Source organism: Mesoplodon mirus (assembly GCF_964341445.2).
Source record: "Mesoplodon mirus genome assembly, chromosome: 7".
Classification (NCBI taxonomy): domain Eukaryota; kingdom Metazoa; phylum Chordata; class Mammalia; order Artiodactyla; family Ziphiidae; genus Mesoplodon; species Mesoplodon mirus.
The window spans coordinates 82984832-83010405 of NC_138983.1; the positions used below are offsets into that span (position 1 = coordinate 82984832).

At 48.6% G+C, this 25574-nt stretch overlaps 2 protein-coding genes and 1 long non-coding RNA gene across 5 annotated transcripts in view; 1 reads left to right on the forward strand and 2 right to left on the reverse strand.

The window, feature by feature from the left end:
* LOC309808010 (uncharacterized protein) overlaps positions 1-25574 on the reverse strand; it is a gene marked incomplete at its 3' end in the record, with an annotated part of 87712 nt that overhangs the window by 8125 nt on the left and 54013 nt on the right. The gene's annotated exons all lie outside the window — the stretch shown is intronic.
* LOC309808701 lies at positions 284-17349 on the reverse strand. Of its 3 annotated transcripts, XR_014294776.1 has the most exons (4): positions 16970-17349; positions 15282-15515; positions 3968-4208; positions 284-358 (listed from the first exon to the last, which is right to left on the reverse strand). It is a non-coding gene; the product is annotated as an uncharacterized lncRNA (long non-coding RNA). The 3 variants fall into 3 exon arrangements; XR_014294777.1 differs by having other exon boundaries at positions 15282-17349; XR_014294778.1 differs by lacking the exons at positions 15282-15515; positions 16970-17349 and adding an exon at positions 9119-10258.
* Positions 17451-23516, forward strand: LOC309808011 (NUT family member 2G-like; the record flags this gene model as incomplete). The annotated part of the gene is made up of 7 exons (XM_082628025.1): positions 17451-18081; positions 18778-18853; positions 19036-19164; positions 20205-20328; positions 20658-21122; positions 21523-21639; positions 21866-23516. Coding segments are annotated over 7 exons (2628 nt in total), but the record flags the coding sequence as incomplete, so codon positions are not given.

Below are 25574 nucleotides of genomic sequence, written 5' to 3' on the forward strand. Positions count from 1 at the left end.
ATCACCATCTAAGACTCCACAAGCCACCCAATTTGGACTGGGAGCCACATCCACAGCAGGGCAAGTTCCCTTGTGCGGACATCCTATAAGAGGCCAGGGGACTCCCTTGGCCTTGAGGCGTCCGATTCTAATTTCCCCACAGGAGCCCCGGGGAACTTTGACAGTGGGGAACAAGTTGATTGACTCTCCAATAGATACCACTCCCCAAACCCTCCCTGTTTATCTTAAGAGGCTTGTAAATATTAAACAAAGGGAAAACAAAGTCATCCTAGGAAAAACTTGCCTGTATCTTTGAGATGCAAATGTCCTTTCTGGTCTTCTCAGGAACTCTCATCTCTGCCATCTTTCTAAAATGCACCTTTTTGAAAGAGGGTAAAGTAATTTAGAAACTGACTTATCAAGGATAAATAAAAAACCTAAGTGTCTTTTCTGTAAAAATTCAGCCATCTAGACAAGTGAGTTGGATTTGTTCCATCTGCCAGAAACCTAATTTGAATCCAACCTCTTTTTGTAAACTGATGGGCTTCACATGGCTGTACCTGACTCAGTGCTGAAATTCTGAAATGACAACCATGACGTCTCTGTATGTTTGTGTCCTTGTATGTGTCTTTGTCTTTGGATAACATTGCTGAGGTTGATTTGTGGATGAGCTCTATTTAATTGGCTTAAAGAAAAGTGAGCACTTACACACCAAACTATTCTAAATACAAGAGAAACTGAGCTACATGAGCTTCAGGTTCATGTGAACTGGGAAATATTCAGTATTAATTAAGACCTGGTATTAACGTTCGTTTGTTGATCTAATTAATATAGACATGCTGTTAGAGTCATCAACATTAAGTATAATACTTTTATTGTGCCTAGGTTTAATATAAGCTAAATAAAATCTTGTTATATCTGTTGCAAATTTGTCAGCAAGGAAATAACTTGATGTGAAGAAACTTTTAAGGAAAGAAAATGCAAATGAGGTAAGAGCTTTAGGTGAACTTTTTAAAATACTTATAGGAAGGTCTATCTAAAATTAATCTCTCCAGATATTTGACCACTTGAAAGTCAGAATTGTGCTAAAGTAAGTGACAGAAGGTTTATGGAAAGTGGACCCTGAAAAAAAGAGTTCTGTACGTGGTCAGGACTAAGTTTAAAATAAGTTTAATTGGGTAAATACATTTTAAAAGTAAGCTGGTGCACAACTTGAATTTCGCTTTTCTCTCTGTTAAGAAGACAAGGTTTCTTAAGATTTTGGACTGCCTTTGATACCAGATTTTAAGTTTTTCTACCTTTTAAGAGATCTGTTCTGTACTTGCCTTTGAAATCTTTTATTGTTACTTTGGCTAAGTGAATAACTATTGTTTCACAGTGACATGGCATCCTATCTGTTTTAAACCCTTTTCTTATTTTTTTGACAAAACTTCCCAACTCAAATTATAATGAAGTTCCTTTGACCTCTAGCTAACTTTGGGGTGCTTCAAAGGGCCCCTGAAACACCCCAAGAGACATATTAACTAATTAGGTTGAATGACACGGGAAGTGTTGTCAAATAAGCAATAAATCTTCTTAGGTTCTATTGTATGCCAAATGACACAGGTATTCTACAGATTATATGGAGTTCTTAAAATTTGGTATGTCCTGGTAAAATGTTACCAGTCAGAATTCTCTTTATTAGCTGAAAGTGTTGCATGTCACCGCAGTAACCACGTTACTTTCTCAATTGCACTGTAATCAGATTTACACGTGCCTTCTTAAGTCTTTCACCATTGTACACAGTCATGGTTTCACTCTGATGCCTTTGCAAAAATGCTTCCTCTTCAACAAGATTTATAGAAAGGACCTTTGCATAAATACAAGTTTCTGATTTTCAAACCATAAAGGTGAACTGGGTAAGAACTTGAAGAATTCTAATGGGAAACCTGATGGCTTCATAAAGCTGTTAACAAAAACGATTAGTTGCACATGCCTGGGTAAAAGGGTTATAATTTTGGTTATAATTTTGGTTATAATTATGGTTATAATTTTTATGGTTTCTATCTGAAAAATGACTGTTTTCAATCTGTGTTTTCCAGGTGTAAGCAAAACGCTCCCCTTAAACTCATTATGATTTACAGTCATTTGTTAAATTATACCCTTGTAAGCAGAACTGAAACATTTATCTTTTTCTCTCTACCTGGGTGATCCTGCCAGTAGCATATGCTTGTCTCAAAGATTAAGCCATGCACGTCTAAGTCCGCACCGCTGGTACACTGAAACAGCGGATGGCTCACTAAATCAGTTAGGGTACCTCTGGTCGCTCGCTATTGCAATTGGATTACAAGTAGTTATACTGATCATTGTTCTTTGTTTCCAGATTGTTTGCTCTTTGTGTCTCCCTGCTGTACTGTGTCTTTGTTAACGTTACTAGCTGCATTACTTATATCCTGTCTACTTTATAAGATTGGTGTCTCTTACAGTGCCCAGTATGGAACCAGGCCTCCAACAATACTTCAATGGCTAAACATCTTGAGGAAATAGACCACATTTATAACATGAAATAATTGTAATAGTGTGATTCTAGGTACAGGAGGAAGCAACAAGGGAAAATGTCTCCTGGATCATAATTAGATAGAGGATCCAGAAGATCTTTAATTAGCAATAGGGCCTAATCCAAAGACTAGCACCTGGAGTGGCATATCAAGAATTCTCCCCTGACCAGGGATGAGCCTCCCAGCGCTGTGGGACAAAATTTGATCCTGAAATGTCTCCCAAATATGGGTCAAAATCCTGACCAAGAGAAGAGGATCTGAGAAATGGAATATTTCCTGACACATCAGTCATTAGCGACTGCAGCCCCCCAACGTGAGCCGGTGAGCCCTGACGAAACTCAGGATATGAGAATATAGGATACAGGCCCCGGAGAGCTGAGGCACATATCAAATGAATGACTTCAGTGAGCCCAGACTCTTGCATCTTCCCGTCCATAGAAAAGTGCTGAATTCCTTAACTTGAGATGCTGCCTCCCAGGCTTGAAGCCCTCAAAGTTCCCATCAAAGAGATCGTAACTCTCAACTTTTAGGCTGAGAATATTTTTTTAAGGCTACAGGTGTAAAGGACACACTTTCCAGAGAGGAACAAAAAAAAACAAAAACCCAACGTTTGGAACACTGGCACCAATGGTGGACACTCCCGGAAAGATCCATCTGATGAAGCAATTAGAAGGGCCGTCACCCCCTTTTATCCACAAGACTGTGGAATGGACATTGACAGTAGGGAATTGTAACAGGGAAGAGCCATATCGGACTCCACATTGGATCTGTTCCTTTTACTTTAACCTTTGCCTTCTGCTGCTTTTGTTCACTAAAAGGATACTGTCTGTACCTGTACATAATGGCCTGCCTCGGGGAACCCTGTCCCTCTGTCTGAATGTTAAACCAAAGTGCCTTTGTTCAGGGAAACATATGGACTCCTTCCACCTGTGGATGGCTACAATTAAGAAGAAATTAACACATCTCCTCCCCGAGGCTGGCCATTCCAGGGGCTATTCGCAAAACTTATGGCCTTCTTACTTTACCTCCTCATCTCCTCCCCATCTCTGTATTATAAAAGAAACTGGCACCCAAACCCCGATAAGATGGTTATTTTGAGACTTTACTCTGCCATCTTCTCGGTCTGCTGGCTTTCTGAATAAACTCATATTCCTTGCCTCAACACCTCATCTCCGATTTATGGCCTGTCGTGCGGCAAGCAGAGCAAGCTTGGACTTGGTAACATCTTTACTCAGGACATCTTTACTTGGTAACATCTTTACTCACAAAACGGGACACTGTTTTCTGTTTGTTTTGTTTTTGTTTTGGGCCGTGCCATGTGGCTCGTGGGATCGTAGTTCCTCGACCAGAGATCCAACCCGCGCTCCCTGCAGTGGAAGCTCGGAGTCCTAACCAATGGACTACCAGGGAATTCCCATGGGACACTGTTACCTGGCAGTCACGGCCCTCACCTTTGTGAGACAGAGGTAGTAGTGTAGCAGGATTGAGAACGTTGTGACGTTTAAAGATGAGGTGGTGAAAGCAGGATTTCACAGGAAGTTAATCTAGTGATACTTGCAGAGAAATGTTGTCAATTCAGCGTTAAGAAGACTGTGGACAAGGTGTGGAGTTTGCAAATAAACTTCATTTTCTAGAGTCAAATCTGCCAAGGCTTCCACTAAATTTGCAGTTGTGGCTATAACCTTAAGACACCTGAGACGGGCAAAAGCAACTGAATCAAGTTGTATGCTATAACAGGCAATGGGCCTGTGTTTACTACCATGCTCACACAGTTCTGCACGGCCTGATTATGCCTTTCATGCACAAATAAAGTAAAAGGTTTTGAATAACCTAAAGTTAATCTATTAAGTAGAGATCTCTTTTCGAACTTAAAAGGGCTAATATACTTTGCCTCCAGTGGAGATCTCACATTAAAGTATCCGGATCGGGCTTCCCAGGTGGCGCAGTGGTTGACAGTTCACCTGCCGATGCAGGGGACACGGGTTCGTGCCCCGGTCCGGGAAGATCCCACATGCCGCAGAGCGGCTGGGCCCGTGAGCCATGGCCGCTGAGCCTGCGTGTCCGGAGCCTGTGCTCCGCAACGGGAGAGGCCACAACAGTGAGAGGCCCGCGTACTGCAAAAAAAAAAAAAAAAAAAAAAAAAGTTTCCGGATCAACCTGAACCTGATCATTTGGGTAACCCTAAGGCAGGCAGCTCCTGCACTGCTTGTTTTAGCCTTATAAAAACCTGCTTGTGTTTATCTTCCCAAGCAAAGGCTTCAGGAACTAAATCTTTAATAAGTTCACAGAGTGGAAGAGGTAACAGAAAAATTTGGAACCTAGAGCTTGCAATAACCAGCTAAACCTAGAAATCCACAATGCTAGCACTTAGTTGTGAGTCTAGGAAGTTCCTGTATCAGCCTAATTCTCTCTGGAGATAGCGGAGTTCCTTCAGTGCTTAGATTACGTCCTAGGTAATGAACAGCGTCTACGGATAATTGTAATTTTTCCTTTGTGTTCTTTCTCAGCTAACTGTTGCAGCAAATAAATGGAATCTTTTATGAATGCCTTATGGAACCTTTACAGTAGCTGAGTACAGCAGGAGGTTATCTCCATATGGTAAGAAGGCTGATTTCTCAGGGAACTAGAGGGTACTTAAATCTTGGTGAAGTACTTGGGAGGAAAAAAGAAGGAGTCCCAGTGAACCCTCGAGGCATAAAAGTGCAGGTATATTGTTGATTGTTCCAAGTAAAGGCATGTAGATATTGGCTGTTGGGTCTCCGGGATGCTGAAGAAAGGTGAACAAAGGTCTCCAACTGTAAACCATTTCAAGTCAGTTCAAGCTTGTGACACAAGGGTGGCTAGGTTTGGAACAACAGGAAAACAGGGAAAAACTATTTTTATTAACAGCTCCCAAGTCCTGGACAAATGGCCATCCTGCCAGGTTTCCAACCAGGCAAGATTGGCATGCTGCAGGGACGAGTACAGGAATGATTACCTCCTGGGCAATTAGGTCTTCTACAATAGCTATGGGACCTTGTATGACCGCAGGCTTTAATAGCTGTTGAGGAAACCTAGGGAGAGGCTTAGCTACATCTATCTGAATCTTTATAGGTTTGCATTTTTTTATTCTTCTCGTGTTAACACTGTCAGAAGTAGCCCCCAAATTTGCAGGCATCTCCATCCAATTAGGGAACTTTTGTTGAACTTCCGCTTTTAGGTCCAGGACAGATTGTAAGGAACATAACTGATCAGGTTCACGTTGATCAGGAAATTTTAAGGTGAGATCTCCACTGGAGGCAAAATGTACTGGCCCTTTGAAGTTAGAAAAGAGATCTCTACTGAGTAGATTAACTGGGGCTATACTGCATAGCAGAAAGGAATCTTGGTTGAGATAAAAAATTCTCTCTGAACTGTATTAGGTACTCCCACTATGGAAACATCCTCTTTACTCAGAGGGACCTGTTGTTCTTTGAGGGTGGGATTTAGAGTAGAAAGCACAGCTCTGGTTAGGGCTAGGGGTAGGGTGTTGAACGGTTAGGTAATTATGTTTACAGTTAGGGTTAGAGTTTAATGTAGATTTCAAAGTAAAATATGAGAGTGGGGTTTAAAGTAGAAAGCATAGCTCCAGTATCAACTAAAATTTGGCCGTTTTTCATTATATTTTCCTCTGGGCTGTTTAAGGTCATTGCTGGTAATAGTTTACCAGAGAACCTCTGGAGTTCTGCCAACTAGGCGAGAGGGTCACGGGGGGCCCTCCCTTTGAGACAGATATGAGAGCAATTGTGAAGAGTTTGCATAGGACTTTTGAGGACACCTCTTTTTCCAGTGTCCTCACTGATTACAAATGAAACATCAACTTTGGGTCATCAAATTGATCATGGACCCCTAGGAGGTTGTAATGGGGGAGGCCCAGGTGTCATTTTGTGTCCCTTGCCTTAGAGCTGTTGTAACTGTAAGGCTATGAGCTTGGTGGATTTCTGTTTGTGATCTTGCTCCAAGGTCCTTTCAAAATGCTCAGCTATAGTCACGAGTTCAGTCAGGCCTATAGCCTCCCACCCTCTTTTCTGCCCTTTTATCAATCCACTAATCTCAGAAGATAATCCACTTACAAAGAGGGCAGTTAAAGCAGGCTGAGTGGCCTTTTTATTCCTTGGAACACCAACTGCTGTAAAAAGAGAGCTTCCAAACTGGCTCTAAAGTCTTCCACAGATTCACCCCTCTTTTGTTTGTACAAGTGAATAATACATCAATCATTATTAGGCCAATTAATAATAGACCAAGTGTGAGCAGGGAAGATTTTAGGAATAGCTTATAAAAGGTTAGTTGTTATTCTGCAAGCCTTTTTAGGTTGAGGATCTTGAATATCATCCTAGGGATTATGTCATTTTGCTTCCCACATCCATTCTGGGGCTTCCCCCAGTCCTACCAACATGTGTACAAGTGGATAAAGATCTAGCAGTTTGGGGACATACGCCCTGACAGTGACTCTGAAGTCTTTAAAAAATGTTGGGGGTTCCTCCAAGGTTTAGAGAATTCTTTGACTACAGCTCTCAGTTCAGTCTTTGACCAAGGGGTAAAGGACACCTGAGGGGGCTCACCTGCAATCTCAGGTAGTTTTACTTTAAATGGCAATTGTTAAATATTCTTTTTGGAATAGAAAAGTATTTCAGACAGAAAATGAGTAAAACAAGAGTACTCAGGTGAAAAAGGAAAGGGGGGGACAGTAGGAGTTAAATCTGCAGTCACATCCGTCCTATGGTCTTTTGTTTCAGGTACCTTTTGTCTCTTTAATTTTTCATTAGCTTTTTGTTCTAAGTCTCTCAACGAAGCTATTTTGGAATCTTGAAACCGTCTGTAAACTTTTACATACCAAGTAAAGCAGGCATCTCATTCTCCCTGTGCAATCTGTGAACCCTTGCTCTCTAGTGTTTTCCTTAAATGTACAATCTTGTCTAACTGGAACATGCCCCACAATGACCACTGTAATTCTAGATCAATATTAGTATAATTTTTCCATCTTTCTAAATATCTACAACCTCCAGGACCATAGTTCTTAAATATAAAATAAGCAGGTGTGCCAGAAGCTGGCATTCTCAACTCTTTGGCGATAAAGGATCTCATTTCCTTAGCTAGCCTTTGTCAACCCAAAAGAACACACAAAAAACCTGCGCCTTAATATATCAGCAGTAACAAAGAGATGTTACTATGTCCTGGACAAAAGAAGGCCTGGTATGCACCACCACCGATTCCCAGGGATCCTTGGACTGAGGAAAAAGATCCAAACGGCAAATCCCAAGGAAGGGGGACTGCAAACTGATTCCAAACAAAATGGAGAACTATAGCCACCACCAACAGCTCCAAGCATGGAAACTGGGGGCTGATTCCAAACAGATGGGCAAGTGCAGACTACACTGTCAGCAGTGCCCAGTGTGGAATCCAGGGAACAAAATTAGGGGCTACGGTTTACCACTCAAAAATATACTGGCAATAACCAAGAGATGTTACTGTGTCCTGGGAATTTCCATCTGAAAGGCTAGGGGTTTGGCCTCAAGGAGAATCCTCTACCAGCCAAACTGACCTGCCCTGTAAAGGAAAGCCAGTTAGATTGGGAGCACAAACGCAAAGAGAATGGAGCTCAAACCAAGAGGAGCTTACCAACAACCTTCAGGAATGGCAAGAAAGACAGTGAACTCAAAGGAGTTGTGGGCACCACACCTGTTTCTCCTTGTCCCAAAATGTTAATCAGAAATTTGCTTCAGATCCCATCACTGCCACCAATATATTTACCTTTTTCTTTTTAAAAAGATAAGCATTTAATCATAAAATCATCTTGTTAGCAGTAGCAATCATAAGAGTGGATTTTAGAAAAGTGCACATACATATTTTTATACAGAACATTTCTGGAGGGATACATATTAAACTGTTAGTGGCCACCTCTGCATGCCCCCAATGTATTAAAAAACAAAATTTAACTGAGTAAATTGGAAGATTTACTTTGAATTTTGAATAAATTGGCCTTATTAAACGATTCATGAATCAGGCAGTATCTCATCTGATAGAAAGGGAGATACTCCAACGGGTTACACAACATGGAAGGCTTTCTCTTTTTTTGGCCATGCCACATGGCATGTGGAAATCTTAGTTCCCCGACCAGGGATCAAACCCGTGCACTGGAAGCGCGGAGTCTTGGCTGATGGACCACAAGGGAAGTCCCAGAAGACTTGTATAGTAAGGAGGGTGGGACAAGGAAAGAAAGTCATCATCAAGGGAAAAAATGGAAGTTCACTGGAGGAAAGTAAAACTTCAGGTGACAACGGCGTCTCATTGGCTAAACTGCAGAATTTTCTATTAGCTATTTCTATTTTCTATTTCTTGTTGCTGGCCAGGAAGGAAGTCTTCCCTCCTCCAGCTGGGGTAGTAAAGTGGTTGCACTTCCTCTTTGGGGTCAGTAAATGACCTCTTCCTGTTGGGGTAATTGATGATGAGTGGCACAGCATGAGAGCTCCCTCTACGGGCCTTCCAGACTCCAATTCTAGTGCAGGTTTCCTTTTGTTAACATTCACAGCATGTTTTATTGGCAGGAGGAGTCACAATGAGGGAGAAAAGGCCACAAGACTCACCATAAAGAAGGCTCAGAAATGCTTGGGTGGGTCCAAGGGAGGCACAAGGTGGCTGTGGGGTCAGCTGGTGGCTACAACGATCACATGGTTCCCTCTGATGGGTTTGCAGCTCGATGTGGAAGAGTGAATAAAAGGGTCAGTTCATCCTATCAGAGAAACATGAAACTGAGATAAGCTTCCCACTGCTAGAAGCATCTTGAGCCTTCAGAAAAGAACAGAGAACATGTCTAAAGGGTTTGGGAACATCAGAGCCACATCTCCTCAGAGTGGGACTCCCCAGGCTCTCCAGGTCTCAGTCCCCAACTCTCCCTCAGTGACAAAGCCTCCCTACCTCTGTCCTTGTCAGCTCAGTGATCCCTAGAGGTCCTGCCTATCCGTGAGGACTTAGGTTTCCATGAGACAGGTTGGTTGAGACCTAGTGATACAGTTGACCAGCCTGATATGCAACAGTTCCCACCACCCTGGGGCAGTTGGGCTCAGGGACACATGGCTCTGGACCCCATGTGGAGGGTGTCCTTGCACGTCCGCTGTGCCACAGAAGAGCCAGGAATGCCTGTAGCTGTCCAACTGATTCTCAGGGGGTTTTCCTGGGAGAACCCTTGGTCACCTGACCTCCTATCCAGGAAGCCCCATGACTTTCTGATTGCTGCCTGTCATGCCAACAACACACCTGTGAAGGTTCTGCTCTGCATGGCCATCTGTCCGCCAGGCGCCCCCTTCTAGGGACCCAGACGCTAGGACCACACAAATGCTGAAGGAGTGTCCACCTGCCTAAGGTACAGACACCCCTGTATCCATCTGCATGATTTCTACTGGGAATCAACAACATTTATGGGGATTCTCTGGCCCTAAAGAACAGACCAACCTGATAGGAGCAATGCAATGATTCACAATTACCAGGGTCAATGCACATATACAAGGGCCCATAGCCCCAGAAGCCCCACTCACAATTCACATGAGTGTCCCATACATACCCACCGATGCCCAAATATTCTTGCTTCATTCATACACAATCCAAACACGCACATCAGTGGTACGCTGCTAAGTGCTTGATAAAAAGCTCTCCGAGAAAGGCGGGAAAGACTTCACTTATGGTATCTACATGGTATAAATATTCCCAGCATGACCAATTTCAAGCTACCCACCTGACATCACTAAACACACAGATGGGAAGAGATATGCACCATTGACTCTCCCAAGACAGTATGAACCAGTTCCAGCACATCCCATAACTTTTCCTGTGAATATGTGCACAGAATCCACTTACACCCCAAGGAGAACTCTCAACTCCCACCACAGATATATAACCAAAAGGATACCACATATACATTTGTGTTTGTATATATATATATATATATATATATATATATATATATATATATATATCCTGAACACACACCCTCACCCTGAATAAATACACAAACAGACCACCTCTTACTACCTAAATTTTTACAGATGAAACCTTACTCACCCTGAATATTCACATTCCACTCTCACAACTATATATACACACACAACATGGGCCTGAAAACAAACATGTGCAACCAATATGCCATCCAGATGTACACACTGAGTACCTAAGCACACAGGGTCACCAAGTACACAACTGTCTCATGTGCAACCCAAAAAAAGACCCATATGCAATCCCACAGCCCTAAAATACATATACTGCAGGATTCCTGCACACACACATAACCTACACAGCCCACTGGTTTCCAAACACACAAACTAAACTCTCACATCCCACAGAATACATACCCCAGAAGCCCCAGGAACTCAAAAACACACACAGGCACAAATAATCTATACTTATCAAATACAGCTGACCCTTGAACAACTTGGGGGTTAGGGCGCCAACCCTCCATGCAGTGGCTCTGCATCCATGGATCCTGTAGTAGTCCTGTAGTAGTTACTGAAAAAGAAATCCACTATACGTGGACCCGTGTGGTTGAAACCCATGTTTGGGTCAACTGTACATGTAAGTCCACCTCACTAATACTGAGAACACACATACAAGCAACACCACTAAATTCTTCAGGCATTACATTTTGAAATAGACACATAGAGGACTCGAAGCCTCCTGCTACACTCACAAATCACAAATACACACATCCACAAACTACTCATGAGTATACACCCCAAATGCTCAGACACATTCAAAACAGAAAAACACCGACAACCTCTGCAGTCTTACTAAGATACATACACAATTCTCACACACCTATGGACACACACATGCAAATATTCCTAACCCCTGAACATATGGATCCCCTCCCAAACACTATACATTATGCTACCTCTCCAGAATACAAGCTCCCCACCACTACTCCAACATACAAACTGTATAGGTGTGTGTGTGTGTGTGTATATACATTTCTACCCTCACCCTGAATATATAGACAGACCACCTCTTACTCCTACCAAACACACGTATAGACACCCTAGCGTTCTCCAAAGAAATACACTTTGAATACTCCTAACAACTCCATACCTTATGAACAAACTCTGATAATGCATGCACCTGATGATGGACACGCACACGGATTAGAATACACAAGTAAGATACATGAAAATATCTCCAGCAAACCATTTATGAAACAACTTCCATATATCAAATTATCCCTAGCTATCAGGAGCCAGCTCACACATATGCAAGTACTAACAAATACCCGTATCACATATTTCTAATACATACAAATGCAATTGTCCATCTTCCCTGTAGAAACATAGAACCCTACCTCTCTATCAGATACACTCACTTCCCAAAATACATAAGCCTAAGAAGCTCCTACTGAAAATTACAAATGCACAGCCTCAGCAAATATTCCTCCAAGTGGCCATGCCCCTTGAATACACACACAAACTCATTGAACACACAACTCTCCACAAGTCCCAAATAGAACCACAATTACCCAGTACACTACAAATAGGCAATAATGTCACCCTATACGCCCTTTGTTCCAAATACACATACAGTACCACACTACTGGCGTATACATAACCCCACATTCCCAACCTCTCACGCAGAATGAACTCTGCCATCTTGCAGAATACACGATCATACAAACACAACATACCTACACATTCAACATCCACCAGCCCCATAAAATAGTCACAGACTTGCCCTCTACACATCCAAATATACATACACAGCTCCTGAACATGCACACCCACAAACACCCCATAACCATACAACATGCCCTGAATACACAAATGATCAGCCTACATTCCCCAAATATACAAAATTAACAGACTGGACACCCAAAGTAATATACACCACTACTTTTCCTGACATTGCCCTTATGCATATGCAGATAATCCTTCCAAATCCACCATTACACACACACAAATCCCCAAATTCATGGGTGAAAAAAACACATGTAAACATATTCCCCAAACACCAAATTACAAACACCTAACCACCAACTCCTTGAGTATGCCTGCGTCACATCTCAACACCCTCCAAATACAACACTCACTCTTACACACTCTCACAAAAACACAGGCATGACCTCCCTTCAAACACAAATATCCACGGACAAAACCAACCCACACATTTGACTACATATCAGATTCCCACCAACCAATTAAGTATGTACAGACCCCATCTATGCTTGCAAATCAATCATGATTTGACACCAGACTACAAATACATGTTTATTACCACATTCAGCAAAGTTGCTCGCATCACTGACAAAAGAATGCAGTTTGAACACAAGTGTTGACTGATGTTTTTATGATAAGAAGGAAGACACTAGTGAAACGATGAGTGTGTTCCTTCCATCTTCACTCATTTTCCAATCACCTGAGCTACACCTTCGGAACCAGATGAGGGTTTTCAACTCGCAAGAACTTCCCTCTAGCTTTTGTACTCTTCACAACGCGCAGACTAGAACGGCACCTGTTTAATAGCTCGCACACACTATTTAGCCCCCACTGTAGGCCCCGCAATCACTGAACCCTTCATGCAGCCGGCTCCCCAGTGGTGCCGATAATCCTGGGGTAAACATCTCAAGGGAATCGAGCTCTATGGGGGCGTGAATCCACATTGTGGGGAGTCTCCTTACATGGACAAGGGCACAAATAACCCACAGGGTGAACAACAGTGCAGAGCGGTGACACCTGAGGGGTGAAAAGTCCCCGTACCCCTTACCTCAGGATTCCTAGAACTGACTCTACAGGCCGCCATGACAGGCCCCTCCCCCGCCGGACAGCCATTGGGGCCCCACCCTCCGCGCTCGCGCATGCGCTCCTGCCTTCCGGAGCAAACTGCCCCAGCAGACGCCGGGAGCTGTCGGAGGACGGCGGTCCGCGTGCCCGAGAGCCCCGCCCCAGTGGACGTGCACAGGCGTGCGCGGGCGTGCAGGCGCGGGGTGCGCGAGCCTAGGAGGTCTCTGCAGGAGAGGACAGAAATGGAGGGTCGGGCAAGCTGCGGAACTTCTCTGGCGACGCTCCTCGCTGGGAACCTTCGTGACGGTCTCTTCTTAAAACCAGCTCTTGGGAAATGTGCACTCGTGAAACCCATGCACTTAGCTACAAAGAGTTCTGGAGAGCTCCGCTGTAAGCACAGTGGCCTCAAATTGGGGCAAGTACTTTCATGCCCTTTGGACTGCCGTTCCTTGGTTCTTGTTAATGTCTTTCAAAAAACAGTAGGTCCTTTTTCCTAGCACACCTGAAGTTTCCGTTAAAGAACAATGCTAGCAAAGAATTTCAGACCTGGGAAACACTCTTAAGATACTGTCTCCTGACTCTGTTCCTAGAGTTTTTCCAACGCATTTACTCTACTAGAATATTTTTTCTCAGTGTTCACAGGTGTTTCCTTTGTACGGTTTTGGGGTTTTTTTAAAAAATAATTTTGAGAAAGAGTTGACCATCTGGGCCAATTTCAACAGGTAGTATGGGAACAATTTTATTTTCCCTCCCTCCTTTTTTATAATATCTTGCAGAATTTCAGTTGACAATAAAACAACAACAAAAACAGTAGCGGGATCGACTCACTGACCTGACTTTGTAAACTTCCCGAAGAGACGTCAGTCATCAGATCCGCTTTCTGGTCAAACGCAAGATTAGAGCATTTCTCACTCAACAGGATGCCTCTGAAGACCCCTCCCATGTAACAGCACTAAGCGCCTCCAAGTGCAGACTTGAAAACTCCACAAGACACAAACATGGTATCTCTTCGTTTCTTTAATGTTTCGTGATTGAGTGGAAGATGGAACTGTCTTCTGAGGCTTGTGATGCATGTCCAGAGATGTTTTTTCTCAGTAGTCAATGCCCGCCCCCACCTTCTGTGCAGGAATAGTCAGAGATCATGATCCAAAGGACTTTTAGATACTCCCTTCTGTGACTGGTCTTCCCAAGTTACATTTGGGCTAATTTGATTATCTCTGTCTGTGGGGTGTAGGATTTTGAAGTATTACAAAAGTGATTGCAGAATTGGGACTGGCTAATTTTTGCACAGTGCAATTTTTGTATCAGTGGCCTTGAGAAGAGTCCTTCAAATACTGTATCAGAATTATGAGTGAGAATCTTGTAAATAATTGGTTGAATGACTGAACAAAGGGAGGAAGCAACAAGGCAGCCTGCCTTTCTCGAGTGCCTGGGTACAATATTTTGCCTCACCATTCCTCTAGTATGAAGTTATTGGTTGCAAATCATTTAAGTTTTCCTTCATTATTAAAGCTCCAGGGCTTCCCTGGTGGCGCAGTGGTTGAGAGTCCGCCTGCCGATGCAGGGGACACGGGTTCGTGCCCCGGTCTGGGAAGATCCCACATGCCGCGGATCAGCTGGGACCGTGAGCCATGGCCGCTGAGCCTGCGCGCCCGGAGCATGTGCTCCGCAACGGGAGAGACCACAACAGTGAGAGGCCCGCGTACCGCAAAAAAAAAAAAAACAAAAAAACCCTAGGTTGATGGATAAAGACGTGAAAGGAAGGGACTGTCATGTTCAACCTCGGTGCCGTGAATCAAAACAACAGTCTATAAACTGCCTAAAGAGGCACACGCCAATTGTGTTGCCACTGTGGGAGGTGGAAGGAACTTCCGGTTCTTGCCTACCTGCCAGAGCCCTCGTGGAATGTCCCCCCAGCGCACGCCACCCCGACCCACGTGCCCTCTGCCCCTCCCCCACCGCAGAACGGTTCAGCCCGCATTTTCCGGTTTACTTTCAAACGTGTCCCTCGTTGACTTGGATCCCGAGCGTTTGCTGAAGCAGGTCGCTCTCTGGCTCCTGGTCTTGACTTTTCTCATTGAGGCTACCAGGCAGCAGTAGTCCGTGCCCAAGCCTGCAGGATGGCTTCAATAGGAGGTAAGCCTATAGGCTGGGGGTGTGTTCTCAGAGACCCTGCCATCCTCACATCCTTCAGGTTCACACGTTACACTTAACTGTGGGCACACAGCTGGACTGAAGTAGAGGGAGAAGAGAGCACTGGACGCACAAGGACATTTCACCTGGGGAGACTGGGGAGCCTGAAGAAACCTGAGACTGCCCTGGGGAGGAGGGGTCGTTGGAGGTGGATCAAGAGGAATTGCCCTGGCAATGGAGAAAGGATGGCAGCAGTCTGATTCTTTCTAGAAGGGAGACAAGCCACTTTGAAACGTGTGTGTAAGGATGTGTGTGATGTCCTGGTGGTGACACAGGGAGGGTCATGAGGAAAGCCTAGAGCTGTATTGTGTTCCTGAGGCACCTGAAGCTTGCCTCACCATATCTTTCAAAGGGATTTGAACAGGAGCATACTATATCTCAGGGGGCCGTGGGGAGAGATGGTCTTGGTGAGAAAACTATTCAATGGGGCTGTGTGTGGCCACACCTGCAGTGAAGTGTCCTCTCCGAGAGCTAGGCAGGGGGTTACTCTAACTGCCGCAGCCCACACCTCGTCCACTCCTCCCAGCCCAGAGCTCACTTGTCAGTTCAGGTAACTGTTGCCTTGGATTCAACAGGGGATGGGCAACCGTTACGTGTAACTTCAGCCAAGAGAGGGCTCAGGTTCCTGAGTTGCTCTGAATTGTTCTTCCTTTTGTGGAATGGCAGTACTTCAGACCTACTTCATCTTGTCCCGTATCTCATGGTGGACCCTCAGGCTGCCTTGAGAGGAAGAGTTTGTTCCTATTTCATGTCACTCCTTCATGGACAGGGAACAGATGTGGAGTGGGGTTGGTTCGGGTGGAATGTCTATGAAGGCTGCTTCCTCTTTTAAAGGGGGAAGGAGTGTAGCCCAGGATCAGGAAGATGATCTTCTGTGTTACTATTAAACGTCCTATGACATCTGTTCCGGTTAGTTAGGTGCACCGTGGTGTGTACCTTGTTCTCCTGAACAGGGATGTGTTTCAGACAACTTGATCGCCATGGCATCTGGCTTATGCCTGCATCTCAGATTGTCTCTCCGTTATTGGGAGCTGGAAGGGGAAGGACCACAGGCAGTCTATACTCCCACGACCAATGTAACATGACAATTCCCTGGCCCTTGTTTAATCCTCTGCAGCCATCACTGGCTGTGAAATGACAGAATCTAAGGGACACGCGCCTACTTCTCAGACCACGCCAAGCCCCTAGGAACAGAACTCCTGACTGATGACAGTGACTCTGGGCACTGGGGAAGGGGTGGCAGGACCTGGCCCATGTTACGTATCTGCTGTGGGTTGTTCGGAGATGCAGGTGCTTTCTGGGCCAGTGTCATGGGTTTGTATCAGGATTCCATTAGAGATATTTTCCAGCATTTTGTTTTGTTTTGTGAGGCTAGGAAAGAAAGAGGGGATTTATACTGAGCATCAGGAAAAGGAGGACTGAGGAGGAGGTGGGGCCCTAATATTTTACACAGTGCCTGTCCACAAAGGGCCTTTGGGGGCCTAGAACTTACCTTGCAGAAGGCCCCTACCTGCTAGTACGCCGGCTGAGGGGCATTTCTCACAGAGCGGATGTCCACACAGCTCCAGGTCTTGGGAGACAGCCTGTGAGGCTTAGGTGCCAGGGTGTGCCTTAGGGAGGCTCTCCAAGTGAGTGCTTGCTGAGGCAGTTTCTTCTCGGCAGGCAGGGGTCAGGGAGCTTGGTGGATGGGCGTGGGGTCACGAGTGGAATAATTCTCAACTGGAGGTCAGGGCATGAAAATCACTTGAAGACAGTTGCACGCTGCAGTTTCCCTTGTCCAAGAGTCTCTCATCTGTGGAGATTTACACTCTGATGCCGCAGAAAGCCTCAGTCCCACTTGCCCATTCTCCTCCTCCATTCACTCCTCTCCTTTGCCTCAACAGCATCTGCACTGCTGGGAACGGATGTCACCGTGAACCCCGGTGCCTCCTTGTCTACTTTCACGGCAGTGTCCTTTCCTCCACCCGTTCCTGGCACCCAGCACTGGCCACCCTGGGAGCAGCACCTGCCACCTCTCATCGCCCCCGCATTCCCTCCCGGCAGCAGCCTGTGGCTGCCAGCTTTCCCCAGGATGCCTTTGGTGGCTAATGGTGGCTGTGGCCCTGGTGCCCCTGGGGCTTGCAACTTCACTGTACAAGTCAGGTCACAAGGGAGGCCAGTGCAGGCCCCCCAGACTCAGACCTTTATCGTTCCTCAGGGCCTCCTCAACTGGAGCGCTCCAGGGGCCCTCAGCGGGAGTGCTGCATGTCCTGCACCCATATTCTTAGCAACCCCTGCGATGGAGACCATTGTGACTGCTCCAGCTGCTGGAGTTACTCAGGCTGGCAAGGGAGGCTGGACCCTAGGCTTTCCTCCTCAAGCTCCACCACCAGCTGCCCAGATGGCCCCTAACATTCGCCCAGTGAACTCTGGGCCATGGCCACATGGCACTTCCAGGGAGGGCAGCCTGGACACCAACCAGCCCTATGCCTCGCAGGAGGACTGCTCTAACCACCAGAGCGTGTACAGTAACTTCCGACGGTGGCAGCGCCTCAAGCCACTGGCCCGGAGACACCTTCCCCAGAGGCCTGATGCGGAAGCTCTTTCCTGCTTTCTCATGTGAGTGAACGCTCAGGGGGTCATGAGCTTATCGGAGCTCTTAGATAAAGAGGAACTGGGGATGGACTCGCAGGTTAGGTTTCTAGGGATACTGGAAGCAAGGTGTGAGGGCGATGTCCACGCCATGAGAAGGCACACTGTCGGTCATATGGGCGAGCCTGCCAGTCCATGACATCATGACTGAAATGTGCCTTATCTCAACTGACCCCACCCCCCTGTGAGTCTAGCCAGCTTGCTCTTCCATGATTCTCCTGGTAATACGGCCTGAAGACTTGCAGTCAGAGAGGGTCGTGGTGTAAGTTGAGGAGCCAAGGAGTGGATGCCACACTCTCCTGTGCTGACGTCTCCTTTCATACAGCACCTGAGTGTACATGGCCGGGGAGGTCACTTCGGAGAAGGGGGAGGAGCACGGGGCCCAGGAGAGCGCTTCATGCACGCCTCGACTTCGTTGATGTGGAGAATTCCACTAGGAACAGCGTGATAGTAGAGCTCTCCTAAGGGCATGGGCTCTCTCCCACTAGAGTTGTGAGCCTGGCAGGCATTTCCATCCTAAACCTGCGGTCCCTCGTAAAAAGGGGACAACCACACTTCATTCAGAGGACCGTGCAGAAGACTCCTTGGGCTAATCTACGAAGTGTGAGCAGATTGCCTGGCACATGCCACGCCTCATTGATGATGGTGATTTTTATTATGAAAAGGCAGCCTTGAAGAGGAAAAGAGCTCCCCAAGGCACAGTGTCCCAGCTGTAGCCTGGGAGTGGATGGTCATCCTCGAGTGAGTGTGAGGTGGTGACAGCCGTAGCCGGGAAGGCTTGTCTCTGCTCTCCCGGACACCTGCCTCTCACTCTCCTGTTGCTCAGTCATGCTGTGATGAGTGATGTGTGGTCCACATTGGTGGGTGGGGTCAGGCAGGTGGGGGCTGGGCTGGGCACAGAGACTGACCCCGAGTGCTTACAGCCCAGCGCTTCGATCCCTGGCCCGCCTGAAGCCCACCATGACACTGGAGGAGGGACTGTGCAGGGCCGTGCAGGAATGGCAGCACATTAGCAACTCTGACCGGATGATCTACTACGAGATGGCGCAAAAGTGAGTCAGCGTCCTGGGCCCAGGGGCTGCGTGGGGGGTGAGGCGAGTGGGTGAGGGCAGGGTCTGGCCGTGGGGGTGCTCATCAGAGAGGACAAAGGAGAAGGGCTGTCGCTCGAAACGGGGGGCCCGCAGCCCAGAGGCCCTACAGTCCTCCAGAAACCCCTCCCTCACCTTGAGAGTTTGGGTCTTCTGTCCTTCCTCCACCACGAGCTCTGCCCTCCCCTGAGTTTGACCTACCCGTGCCCTGACATGAAGGTCTCAGGACGGGGCAGGGTGAAGCTGTGAGTCCAGTAGGGGTCCATCTCCGGCCATATGGGCTGGGCTGGGGAAAGAGCTCCACCTGCCAGCCTGCTGCTTCCTTAGTGGTGGCTGGCTGGCGGCCACTGACATACATTTGGGACCCCCTCTCCTCACGAAAAGTGGCCTGAGTGGGTACCCTGGCATCCCTCAAGAGGCTGGGGAAGCCAGCTGTCATCAGCCCAAGGGTCTCTGGCCCTTCCAGTGTTTGCTCCACGGTAATCCCCTTGGTTTAAGAAACAAAACCAAACAAACAAGCACCTCTCAGAGGAAAGGAAGGCCTGTCCTCTAAGCTCAGCATCCACATCGTCCAGCCTCTCCTGAGCCCTGTCTCCAGGTCTACGTTCCAGAACTCTCAGTCCCAACCCAGGGTCCTGGATTTGGGCAAGGACCCCTGTGGGGAACACATGCCTGTTCCAGCCTCTGGCTGTCAGCCCTTCATGTGGCTCTGGATGGGGGGCATGAGGAGGGTGCCCCCTGGGTCAGCCACGTGTCCCGTTGACCTGGTTCAGTGCAGCGACCTGGCTCTATGCTGTTGAATGCTCTCCAGTGCTGGTGAGGCAGGAAGGGTCCCAGATCTTGTATCAGTTCCAGGAGCAGCTCTCTGCTGTGGACAGCACCTCACAGGGCCTTGACAGCCCCAAGGCACATCCTCTCCCAATCCCTCATTCTTGGCTGCCTTTGTTGGGCTCCAGAACCCAGGCCATTTTCTCAGGGTGGCCTGTGCCTCCGTCACTCCCCAGGTTCATGGAATTTGAGGCCGAGGAGGAGATGCAGGTTCAGCAGTTGCAGTGGATGCAGTGCGCGCAGGGCCTGCCTCCTCCAGCCCCACCGAAGCTGGATCCTCGGGGGCCCCCAGCCCCGAAAGTGGGCCTTCAGCCAGCCACCCAGGTTCCCACTGGAGTTGAACGCACAGGTAACAGGGGCCCAGGGTTGGCCACTGTTCCCATGTGGATCATTTTCCTTCAAGACAGGGGCATTGGTCTTTCAAGCAAAACAACCACCGAGGCGGGGGGTGGGGGGTGGGGTCTCAGATGCCCTTTGTCACTACGGGGTATTGACTTGGTCAATTTTGTAACTTCTCTCACGCCTCCCTGTCAAAGGACTGCACACAAAGTCTGCCTAAGAAGTGGGCTTGATGGGGACACCCCTGGAAAATTGGAGGTTCCCCACTTCCTTACATGTGACTCTCTTAGATGCCCCCTTACCGCCCCCCTCCAACTGTGCATGAAGCTTCAGGTGGTCCTGACCCCCCCCCACCCACATCAATGTCCCCCAACAATGCCCTCACCAGCGTGCGCTCGGTGGTCAGGAGGTGGACCGGGAGCCCCTCACCTTCCTCCCCTTCCTCCTGCTCTGCCTCAGCCTGTGCTCCCAGCATGTCCGGCCCCAGCGCCCAGCCCTCCCGCCCGAAGCCACACAGGTCCCAGCGACCCCCGGAGCCCAAGGCACCCGAGGAGATTCCACCTGAGGCTGTGAGGGAGTATATGGACATCATGGAGGTGCTGGTGGGGCCCGTCCACTCAGCCACAGGCGACTCAGATGCAGAATGGGGAGAGGACGGAAATGAGCTGCAGCAGGAAGAGGACGGCACCTACTCGGACCCGGATCTCTTAAGCTACATCGACAAGCTGTGTTCCCAGGAGGACTTTGTCACCAAAGTAGGCTAGGCCTGGAGACTGGGGTCTGCAAGATGCCAGGGCATGGAACTCTCAGCACCCAAGATCTGGGTTCTGCTCAGGCCGTTGGGACTTAAGCTCAGCTCCTTGTTCCTGAGCCTGGTGTTAGGGGAGGTTTACGCAGATGTTTGTGTGTATATGTTTGTGTCTATCTGTGTGTATGCCTTTGTGTCTGTGTTTGTGCCTCTGTATATGTGCTCTTTTGTGTGTGACTGTGTATGTGCATGTTTGCGTGTGTGTGTGTGTGTGTGTGCGCGCTGACCATCCCCGCCTTGTGGAGGAGAGTGGGGTGGGTCTCTGCTTTTCACTTTCCCTCCTGGCCTTCTTGTCTCACAGGCCACTCCTGGCCAAGGATGCTCACAGCCTCTTCTTTCTGTTCTAGGTGGAGGCAGTCATTCACCCTGGATTCCTGGCAGATTTGCTTTCCCCAGACCCACAGCTGGATCTCTTGGCCCTAGAGAAGGAGCTGGAGCAGGAGGAAGGGCTCACCCCCGAAAAAGTGAGACAGGGGAGGGAGAGGGACACTCAGGGAGCCAGGGGACCCCACGGGAGGGGGACCCCAGGTGATCCAGGGGACAGGGGAACCCAGATGACCCAGGGGAGCCAGAGGAGGGAGGGATCCCCGGTAGAACAGGGGACACAAGGGACACCCAGGAAGACCAGGGCACGGAGGGACCCCAGTGAATAGGGGAGAGATAGGGCACCAGAACAGGAGGGCCACATAGCGCTGTCCATCCCTCCCCTGCCTGGGACGCCTGGCATGGGGAAGGGCCCGTTCTGGGGTGGGTGCAGTGCAGGGTGAAAGGAAGGAGAGGATAGGGAGCCGGGAGGGGAGGGAAGGTCACAAAGCTGGGAATCAGTTGCAGGAGGATGGCAGGACTGCCACAGTGTCTGTATTTGGATTCAAGTCCTGGGGTCGCCCGTCCCCTCCTCCCCCCCAGGGCCATTGTCCCACTGCCCAGTGCTCCTCCTCTCACACGTGTGTGTGGAGCCGTCACTGTCCTCCTCCCTCCTACCAGCTGGTGCAGAAACGACTCCTGGCCTTGAAAGAGGACGACGGTGTGCGGGCAGCCCCGAGTCACAGTGCACCCGGAATGGCCTCAAGTCCTTCTGAGTCCGACGCCAGCCAAGGTGCCCAGAGGCACGACCAAGACCCCCATCTAGGGGTCAGTGATGAAGCCTGCCCACCAGAGATTGATTCTGAGGCTCTTCATAGGCTCATCCAAACAGACACTGCCCTGTGCAGGCCCAAAGTCTTTGTTCCCTCTGGAGGACGTCAGGAGTTCTCTATATTCCGGCCCGTACGGCTCTCCCCTCCCCAGGGTCAAAGGCGCACCGGCCCTCTACTGAGATCCAGGGATGCGTCTGTTCTCAGAAAGGCCTCTCCTCTTCGGGAGGCCCGAGTGCCCGGGGACGGGTCCAGTGAGAACGAGGAGGTGCTCCAAAGCGTCTTCATCGTAGACTCTCAGAATATACTGGTGCCTTTCGGGATGTCCCTCAGTCCTGCCCATGTCTCAGCCCTGGCTTCCTCTGGAGGTTGGGGGGCCCAGAGTGCTCCCCAGTCCCCCTCCTCTCAGAGAAGAGGCCTCAGCCCAGCTCCACCAGCCGCTCCCAAGTCGAGGAAGCGGGCTGTGTGTGGACGCCCAGCCGCTGCTGAGAAGCTGCCCATCCCCGGGGCTGGCCTCGGCGTCTCTGGGAGGCCAGCCTTGGCTCTGGGGCTGGCTCGCCCCTCACAGCTGAGAAAGAGAAAGCGTGACCCGTTTGACACAAAGAAGCGTGGGAAGAGGAGGAAGAAGCACTGCAGCCAGTAGGGAACAGCTGGGCCAGCCCTCCAGGGCGAGGCCCCAGGGCAGCCCCCTGGGGAGCCTAGGGGCTCCTCCTCCTCCCAGTGCTGATCCTGGATGATGTGGGGGGAAGGGAGGGGGGCAGGACCACCAGGGTGGGGAGGGGGAGCGGGATTGTGGGGGGTTAGGGAGGTGGGGGAGGTGGGTGTGGCCAGGTGTGGGTGGGAGCAGGACCTTTGGAGTGATGTATGTAAATTGTGAACAAAGATCGTTTTCGTGGGAAATGCTCTCAGGCCACTGTCATCTTGTTGGTGTTGAGCTGCTCCACAGAGAGCGATCCTGAGAGGAAGGAAGGATGAGGGAGGTCACAGGAGCTCTGGGTCTACAGGTGGCCACACCTTTCCTCCACATAGACAAGGACTCCTCAGGCTGCCCCTGGGAACGCACAGCTCTCACTTTCCCCAGGGACCCCCTCATCAGCCCCTTCTCTAACGCCTGCTTGGCTAGGGCCCTTCTGGGGCATCTGTACCGTCTTCTGCATCCCTGGACCTTCTGGGGAGGCAGAGCTGCTCTTGTGCCTTTCAGCCCTCTGGACACTCACCAGTTTCTAGCATGGAGCCTGGAGACGGCCCTTGTCATTATGGAGCTTCTCTCTGCTTTCCTGAAGCAGCCAGACAACGGCGCTGGGATGACCCTCCGCTCATCTAGGGTTTCCTGTGTGGGTGGCCTGACCAGAGACGAAAAGTCTTGGCCATGGGGACAGGACTGTCTGCCTCATCGTAGCGGGAGCATCCTCTAGTTCCACTGGGATTATTGCAATGTGGAGAGTGGTGGAGGCAGCTACCTCTTAATCCCAATGAGGATGCAACAAGGGGAATGGGTGTGGGGAAATTCATGGGGCACCCGTTAAAGGTCTGTATAAGGGAAAGGACAGTTGGGCCCCTTTGTGGAACTTGTGGGATTTCTGTGCAGCAGCATCTCGTTCAACTGAGGGAGGAGGACCCATCTGGCTGTGGCTGTGGGGACTGGCGTTAGGGGCCTACGGGTCTGCAAAGACACCCCAGAACTACTGTCCCTTCCCTTTGCACCCATGGCTGGACATGTGTGTGTACTGGTATCAACACTGGTTTGTATCCCCATAGAAAACAGATCCTCCTAACAAACTATGACCACGTTTCACAAGAACAGCTTGCTCACAGGGGCGGCAGGGTGTGGGAGAGGTGTCTGTGGCCCCAGATCTGAGTGGGAGCTGGGATCCATGCTGAGGAGTGTGAAGGCCTCAGTCACCGTCCTGTGGGTGCCAGCAGAGGCTTCGAATCATCAGAGCAGGGGAAATGACCCCCTCATTAGAGTGAGATGAGCAAACAATGAGGGGCAGGGAGTAGACCCCTGCTGTCTCCCGGAAGTGCCTCCCCTCCCAGTCTGCTTAGCCTCTGTCACAGCCTGTGCTGGCCCACCTCTGAAGCCCCTTCCTCCTAAAGCACTGAGATGCTCTGATCTTTTATGGACCTGCCCTGGGCCTCACCCCCCCTTCCCTGCTGGCCAAAGGCTCTTCTCCTGCTTCTGAGTTCTGATTCCTTCCCCAGGACCCAGGCAGGTGTTAGGACAACAGAGATTCCCTGAACATGACCCCTACACCACCAGCATGCAAAACTGGGGCCGCAGGCTTCCACAGGTGGCCTGACTCTCTGCTGGACCCTGCAAAGAGCTTGGAGAAGAAAGGGGCTCATGTCTCTCCACCTCCACAGAATCTGTAGGTCAGCCTCACAGGTCCCCCTCTGTCCAGGTGGGCAGCACATATGTGCTCCCAGCCCTCCTTGACCCTTTGTGAAAGAAAGTTTTTGCAGCTTAGTAGTCTGATATTAGTCAAGGTGTCTCAGGGCTTGTTCCTTTTGAAGCCCTACAGGAGAATCTGTTTCCTTTCCCTTTCTGTCTTCTAGAGGCTGCCTGCATTCCTTGGAATTAGTCCCTTCTTCCATCTTCAAAGTGCATCACTTTAATCTCTGCTTCCCTCATCACATGGTCTCTCCAGCTCTGACTCTCCCTGTGTCCCTCCTATACAGCTCTTTGTGTTTATATATAGCCCACCCAGAAAATTTAGGATAATCTCTTCATCTCAAGATTTTTTACTTAGTCACAGCGGCAAAGTCCATTTTTCCATACAAGGTAACGTTCACATATTGTCATACGAGGGGTTAAACACGGACGTTTTTGGGGAACCATAATTTACCCTACTAGAAGAAATCCACAAAAATACCTACCATCAGAATCCACATGAATAATAGACTATGACCAAGTGGAATTTATTCCAGGGATGCAAGCCTTGTTCAATGGTAAAAAATCATCAATGTAATCTACCATATTGAGTCTAAAGAAGAAACACATACTGTCACACCAATTAATACAGAACAGGCATTTAACGAGATTCAACACCCATTCATATTAAAAATGCTCAGAAAACTAGGAATAGAAGGTCACTACCTCAACCTAATAAAGAACATCTACAAAAAACCTACTTCTAACATCACATCAAATGGTGAAAGAATGAATGCTTTTCCCTGAGTTCAAAAACAAGGTTAGAATGTCCACTCTAATCTTAGTTTTCAACTTAGTACTTTAGATTCTAGTTAGTGTAGTACAGCAAGAAAAG